This window comes from Frankliniella occidentalis, unplaced genomic scaffold, assembly GCF_000697945.3.
Source record: "Frankliniella occidentalis isolate FOCC.00 unplaced genomic scaffold, Focc_3.1 Scaffold80, whole genome shotgun sequence".
In the NCBI taxonomy this organism is placed as follows: domain Eukaryota; kingdom Metazoa; phylum Arthropoda; class Insecta; order Thysanoptera; family Thripidae; genus Frankliniella; species Frankliniella occidentalis.
Window position 1 is genome coordinate 534588 of NW_026267210.1, and position 6347 is coordinate 540934.

Genomic DNA, 6347 nt, shown 5'->3' on the forward strand with positions numbered 1-6347 from the left:
ACCCGCCCCCCCCTCTCCGCCGCACCGCGCCAGCCCCTCCCTCCTCTCCCAGCCTTCCCCTTCTCTCCTGCGTCGAGAAAGGCGCCCTTCTCTGGTCCGCGGATAGGGACATGCAGGGTAAGGAAGGGCCTTAGTTGGCGATTGGGGGTTGGGTCGGACGAAATTGCACCGAAAGTCACGTGGTGTCAAGTTAGTGCGTTTCATCGTTGCCGCCTGACCTCACGCAAAGGAAGGAAATCCAGTAGTATCCAACTTGGGGACTGCCCTCGGCGAGCCACGGTCTCGCCACATAGGTCAGTAAGCATACCTTTAAATTTAAAAAAAATAATCTTTATTTTCACATGAAGTGGGAAAATGGGGAATACAACAAATGGAATAATTTTGGTTTCTTTTAATTTAAATTTAATGACTCATAAAATGGTTTACAACAGTTTAAAATAATATGAAAAGCAACTCTAAACAATTTCTAGATTCTCTTCTTCACAGTTCATGATCTTTTCATCACAGATGTGTTTGTTTTTTTGTTTTTTTGTGTGTGTTTTCGATATTTTTACAGCTAACCACGGAGACTCAGCTAGTGTGGTCTATAATGGTCTGGCGGATCTAAGACGCTTTTCATAAAGCATAGAATTTTAGAGACAAGTTAGTGACAGAGATACCCTGTCTGCAATAATCAATCAAAACACCCAAATTTGATTGTACTTTGATGAATTTACGGTAAATTGACGTCATTTTGATTGATCATTGCAGATTGAGATATGTCTGAAAATATAACGATAATAGATGATGTTTATGCTAGATAATTGATTAATATGTGAAACAAATTGCTAAAGCAAATTTTCTCTTCATAAATCATAACTCACATTTTCACTTCTTCACTTTTTTTTTCACTTACTGTACTTACATTCTGCAAGGCATAGAAGTACACATATAATAAATGATAAATTCAATAATAAGATAACTCAAATATTTCAAACTATCAGGATGTTAATACATTCATAATACACTAGTGCTAACTCTAGCAGTCTTGTAGTTTATTTCATGGCTTGGTACTAGCATTATTTTTTCCTCTTCTTAGCATTATATACATTCAAAGGAAAGGTCTACAAATCACCGGTGTGTAAATATACTCTGGATTTATGGTAGCTATACAGGGTTAATAAAATGATGCTTCTTTTATAAGGATGACATGCAAATAGGAAATGATAGTTTTCACTGAGCAACACACAAAATTGTAAAAGTAGAAAAAGGAATTGCAGTTTTAAAATTTATCAAACACAATTTTTCCAAGTCAAGCCGCCACAGGACATTGACACGATGAAATAAATGATTACCTGTAAAGATTTAGACTGAGTAAGAATCTGCTGTCGTAGGCAATGTCTGATACTTGATTTAGTGAGTGCACTTACCAAGGCCACAACTCCGACAATCACATAAAGTTTTACATTTTTCCAAAACATGACTCTGGCTAGATTTCGACTTGTCTTTCTAAAGGTCACAGACTGATAAAAAAATCAAAGGCAAAAATCAATGAACATTTAAGAACTTTTAACAATCTACTTCACAAAGTGTCACGATCTGACAATACTTACGTTCTGACTCAAATCTTCAGTTTTCTTCACCAAAAGCTCTAAACGTTCACCTCTTCCAGCTATGTTATCTACAGTTTTAAAAGAAAACTTTCTAAATATTTAATTTGTTTTAAAAAATAGATTGGACAGTGAAAACAGACAAACTGCGCTTGACATCAGAAAAATCAGAACTTACCAATATTCTTAACCATTATACTTTTCACCTCTTCTAACTCTCCATGAACTCTTGAAATAGTGTCAACTTCACGAGACTCAGAAAAGTGTTTCTGAAAAATTCAAATCAAATAAATCAACCAGAACATGAATAGAATAGATAGAATTGACAATGAAATGAGCAGATGGTAAAGTAAGATTGTGTACCATTTCACTGGCCATGGTTTGAGAAAATTCGTTATTCATAGAATAAGCAATTGCTGTGTCAGCTCGGGAACCGTAGGCCGTTTGAAAGCGACGCTTCACTTCATTTAAGTAAAGAAATGCTCTTGATCTCTCAAATTCCTGAATGAAGACAAAAAATCAAACTGAAATATGGAAGCAAATAAGCATAACTCAAAATTCCACAAAATGTGAATGAAACTTACATCATCGGTGATGCACATATAGATGATACGATTTTCACAAATATAGTGGAACAAATAACTTCCGTGAGAGTATGTCATCTTGGAATTTTCAGGAGGGATCTTCGCCATGATTATCTCTGTCACCTCTGCAAAGTTTCCCGCACAAGCTGCATATTTAGCAAGTACTGTTGTGCCACGGGCAATGACACTGTACAGAATAGGCATGGTGCTCGAATTTCAAGATCTGGAATTAAGGGTGAAAGAAAAGGATATCAGCCGAGACGCTATCAACCAGGGTTAAAAAGGCATTATTGACAAAGTGACAAGTTCCAGGTGGACAAAGAACTACTGTACTATACAGGCTGTCACATGACCTGATTTGAAATGACATTTGACTCAGGTTTTTTACCGAAACAAACCGAACGCTATCAATTATGCAGCTCAAATAATTATTCAACAAACAAACGTCAAAGACTTAAACGGATTTGCTGTCCAAGAGATATTATGTAATCAAAGGTCTCCTCCCCCTGAAGGAACATTGAACAGAAATGACGCATCACACTTGTAAACACGCTGAATACACTCTACATGAATGTCCATCGAGGCCAAATACACAGGCTCTATCACTATACGGCAATTTAACGAAAATATCAATGCTCATATCACTTTAACTCACCTTAATATTAAAGTCCAAGTTTAACAGCGCGATTGACAAAAATACCGACCAACGACAAGCAATACGACAAGGGTACATAACAACAATAAGGATATTCGCAGAACGGAGAGGGAAGGAGATATTAGTCAAGTGTAGAAAGAAACGCGTCAGGTCAAATCAAGAAAAATCATTGCGTTGCATTTAAAAAAACTTCGGTATAATTAGAATACAGCTTATTGTAAACAAAAGTGGATTTGTTAGCTTTCTCACATTATGCTTTTTATCAAAGAATCACAAAATTGTTTTTGTGACTTGAGTAGTGAAGGTTTACCTTCCCTTCAAAACGGTTATTTTCAGCCATCTCCGTTTTTCATGTTTGTTATTATCGGAGCTTCTGCTATTTCTGCTATTTATTCCTAATAGATGTTGATAAAATGACAAGAACTACCTCTGGTTTTAAATCTAACACCTCTAAAGAAAATTTATCACATCTTCTTTCTACTGTTAATGCAGAAGTTTTAAAAGAAGTGTGTATTTAGTTTAGACTAATTTTGTTGGTTATGCAAACATCTGTCACTTTAAATCGTATCTTGTGTTTCTGCAGTTTGTTCATCGTTGCATTGACAAGATATGTGGGAGGAAGGGACCCTCAGAAGAAAAGTTTTGCGCCTCCTGTGGATGGAATCATAGTCAGTTTCTTGAAGCGAATTCCGCACTGGAAGAATTCCTAGTTGAATGTGTGGAACAAGATTACAATAGGAAAAAGATAGAGGAATTTGTATCTTTAGAAGACAATCAACTCCAAGCCTTTCTGAATTGTTTGGTTGTTCGTAAAGATGAACTTCAAATATCTCTTTTAAGGCAGTATCAGAACAGACCGTCACAAGTTTTAAGTGACTTTGACTGGAAACTGAAGGTAAGATATCCTTAATTTTAGATTTATTGACCTCTCTTACTGGTGTCTTATTATTGCCCTCTTTTTTATAGTGGGTGATGGGAAGCAGTTCTCTCGCTTCTTATCAAGAAACACTGCTCGAGTTGGATATGACTGCTGTTCAACACCCCAAAGTGCCCATCACCTCAAAATCTCCCTATGAAAGGATTTCAGTGGAACTTACTCGTGATGATCTGTCAACTCTCATAAATACTCTAGAAAAGGCCCAAGAGTGTATGTAATTATATAATACAAGTTTTTGTCTGTTTGAAAAAACTACTTCTATATTCTTTTTTACAATGTACAGTACATCCTTTTTGACGGGTAAAGAACAGATAAATCAATCAAAACAAAACTCTATTAAGTTTGTACAATATAATACAATGATGCCTAACTGCACTGCACTTAAGAAACTCATTAGTTTTATTCATAGTTTAAGTCAAGAAGCAAGTACAAGGAATGCATGGAAAGATAATTTACATTGGAATAGACAGACAGTTCATAATTCACAGTCAGAAAAATAAACCTTATCAGAAGGGCTCATGAATCACAGGCTGCAAACATTTCTTAAAGACAAACCGTGCGAGATCTTTAAAGTCTTAAAGTTAATAAATTAAAAGACGGAAATACAGGATTGTTATTGCAATCTACAATGATGGCATGTTTTGTAGCAGACGAAACAAATCATCCACCAGCAAATTGCAAATCCTGACCGTTACACATTTAAATTCATAACGCAGTATGGGAAATCACAAGCCAAGAAACAACAAAGTAAAATAAGAATATAGGATACATGGCGAGTCCTTTCCTTCCAACTGGTTGACTGTCACCCAAAAAAACGGTGGAAGCTGTAAAAAGATTAACAAAAAAGAATGAGAGAATGTTTTAAGTTTCTTTCAAAAGTAGTATGTTGTACACTACTAAATTTTTAAAGGTTACTATTTTACTTACCATAAGTTGCCCATCCAAAACCACTCACGGTAACCAAAAATCTAATGAAGAAGAGTACTTTAGATTGAGGATAGAGTAAGATTAATCTGCATACAATAAGTGCCAAGGTTGTGGGAAGAAGGCAGTATCCAAGTACGCACACACTCTGAAAGAAAGAACTGGAACAGAAATAAAAAGTTAAAAAATCATATTCAGGTATCAAAACACATTTTTATTACATGTCATGTCCAAATTTTTAGAAAGTCTTACATGTTTCCTCCTAGTAGCTTTGAATTCATTGTGACTACCATTGACCCTATCCACACTATGACAAACACCTCAGCAAATTCAGGGCCACCATCATTTGAGTTAGCTTTGTCAGCAGAGCCCTGTAGCACCCTGGAAAATCCGGTACAAAAGTTCACACTGCTTAGTAATGAAATCACACAAATTCTTGATTAGTTATCATGGACCTCACTTACATTGCCATGAAGGTGCAAAGAACTAAGGGTCCCCAAAGGTCCCCTGAAATACATAATTTTGATTATTATACAGAAAATACCACCAAAAAAATTATTACACAATGGTACAATATAAAGGAACTCACATTCTTTCAATAAACTTTTTTTCTCTTTGGGAATTAATACATGATAAAATTTTGTTCCAACAGCTTTAAGATCTCGAAGCTACAGAGAGAGACAAATTTTAAGTTAATGGTTAAATGGTTAAACAAATGTATGCAATTTCTGAAATCAGGACATGTAGTTTACCACTGTTTCTCTTATAGGTTCATCCAGGGTATCGAAATCAGGTTCTCCTAAAGTTTTGCTTCTACTTATTCCTGGTATTGACATTTCACCCTCAACTCCATAGTCATCGTAGACCTGCAAAGAAATTAACAGTGGATGGTGCTCAAGCTGTATTAATTCAAAACAAACTGCAAAGAGAAAATCAATGAGAGACTATAATTGTTGAAATGATTAATATGTGTGCAAACAGTAGGACTGCTTCTAAAAGTCTTAGGGTAAGATTGAGAGAGGTTAGAATAATGAATTGAATCATGAAGCATGTCGTGATTGTCGTGGGAACCAAAATAAAGAATAAAATCGAAAACCAACGAACCTCCACTCGGGCGTCTGCATTTTCGTTCATGATTGTTGTTGCTGGCTAACTGACGTTTCACTGGTTTCACGTCAGTCGATCATTCCACGCACTCAAAGCAGAGCAGGTGCTGCGATTATTCGCACAGCACAGCCACCGCATAGGCCTGCCCGCCTATGTTTGAATCGTCACTATGAGGCGGTGCTCGGTCTGCCCCAAGTCTGCACATACTGGATTGGGCTGGGAAATACCCAAATGACTCTTGATAAGACATTCACAGTTCTCCCAATGATCTCCTAGAATGTGCTGGTAACTATTGATTTGTGGGTGGGAGCGTGTGAAGGTTGGATAATCCAGGCTTATAAAGCAGCCAAATTCTTCCCAAGAAATTATCAGTGTGGAGCATGGGTGACAACGCCAGTATTGTTTTGAAACTGGGATTACATCGCGTCTCCAGCTCAAATTGAACATATGTGTGTGTTCTTTCCCCCTTTTTGGAAATAAATAAACTAGCTCTAGTCTGGGACTATAATGGTCGAGCAAGTCCTATTTAATTTATTTTAAAATTCTGGTCA

General features: G+C 36.5%; 3 protein-coding genes across 5 annotated transcripts; 1 reads left to right on the forward strand and 2 right to left on the reverse strand.

Moving 5' to 3' along the window:
* Nucleotides 1–379: 379 nt before the first annotated feature.
* LOC113206221 (vesicle-associated membrane protein 7) lies at nt 380–2980 on the reverse strand. Of its 3 annotated transcripts, none has more exons than XM_026422202.2 (7): nt 2829–2980; nt 2174–2396; nt 1953–2090; nt 1768–1858; nt 1593–1660; nt 1410–1502; nt 380–1334 (listed from the first exon to the last, which is right to left on the reverse strand). In XM_026422202.2, the coding sequence occupies exons 2-7, from the start codon at nt 2375–2377 to the stop codon at nt 1272–1274; spliced, it is 657 nt and encodes a 218-aa protein (XP_026277987.1). In that variant the 5' UTR covers nt 2378–2396; nt 2829–2980; the 3' UTR covers nt 380–1271. The 3 variants fall into 3 exon arrangements, with proteins under 3 accessions (XP_026277987.1, XP_026277988.1, XP_052124971.1); XM_026422203.2 differs by lacking the exon at nt 2829–2980 and adding an exon at nt 2562–2710; XM_052269011.1 differs by lacking the exon at nt 2829–2980 and adding an exon at nt 2527–2651.
* Nucleotides 2981–3095: 115 nt separating this feature from the next.
* LOC113206222 (COMM domain-containing protein 8) lies at nt 3096–4020 on the forward strand. Its single transcript, XM_026422204.2, has 3 exons — nt 3096–3334; nt 3412–3723; nt 3795–4020. The coding sequence occupies exons 1-3, from the start codon at nt 3242–3244 to the stop codon at nt 3981–3983; spliced, it is 594 nt and encodes a 197-aa protein (XP_026277989.1). The 5' UTR covers nt 3096–3241; the 3' UTR covers nt 3984–4020.
* Nucleotides 4021–4081: 61 nt separating this feature from the next.
* Nucleotides 4082–5961, reverse strand: LOC113206220 (protein YIPF6). The gene is made up of 7 exons (XM_026422201.2): nt 5794–5961; nt 5442–5555; nt 5279–5357; nt 5154–5196; nt 4942–5070; nt 4693–4850; nt 4082–4589 (listed from the first exon to the last, which is right to left on the reverse strand). Exons 1-7 carry the CDS (start codon nt 5821–5823, stop codon nt 4471–4473), a joined length of 672 nt encoding a protein of 223 aa, XP_026277986.1. The 5' UTR covers nt 5824–5961; the 3' UTR covers nt 4082–4470.
* Nucleotides 5962–6347: the final 386 nt, after the last annotated feature.

Coding starts and splice junctions, on each gene's coding strand:
- LOC113206221 (XM_026422202.2), bottom strand. CDS start 2,377: ATGCCTATTCTGTACAGTGTCATTGCCCGTGGCACAACAGTACTTGCT. Junction 1,661..1,767: donor TATAATGGTTAAGAATATTG/GTAAGTTCTGAT, acceptor TTAAAACTGTAG/ATAACATAGCTGGAAGAGGT. Junction 1,503..1,592: donor CTGAAGATTTGAGTCAGAAC/GTAAGTATTGTC, acceptor TTTTTTTATCAG/TCTGTGACCTTTAGAAAGAC.
- LOC113206222 (XM_026422204.2), top strand. CDS start 3,242: ATGACAAGAACTACCTCTGGTTTTAAATCTAACACCTCTAAAGAAAAT. Junction 3,335..3,411: donor ATGCAGAAGTTTTAAAAGAA/GTGTGTATTTAG, acceptor GTGTTTCTGCAG/TTTGTTCATCGTTGCATTGA. Junction 3,724..3,794: donor ACTTTGACTGGAAACTGAAG/GTAAGATATCCT, acceptor TCTTTTTTATAG/TGGGTGATGGGAAGCAGTTC.
- LOC113206220 (XM_026422201.2), bottom strand. CDS start 5,823: ATGAACGAAAATGCAGACGCCCGAGTGGAG. Junction 5,071..5,153: donor CTTTGCACCTTCATGGCAAT/GTAAGTGAGGTC, acceptor CGGATTTTCCAG/GGTGCTACAGGGCTCTGCTG. Junction 4,590..4,692: donor TTTTGGATGGGCAACTTATG/GTAAGTAAAATA, acceptor ATCTTTTTACAG/CTTCCACCGTTTTTTTGGGT.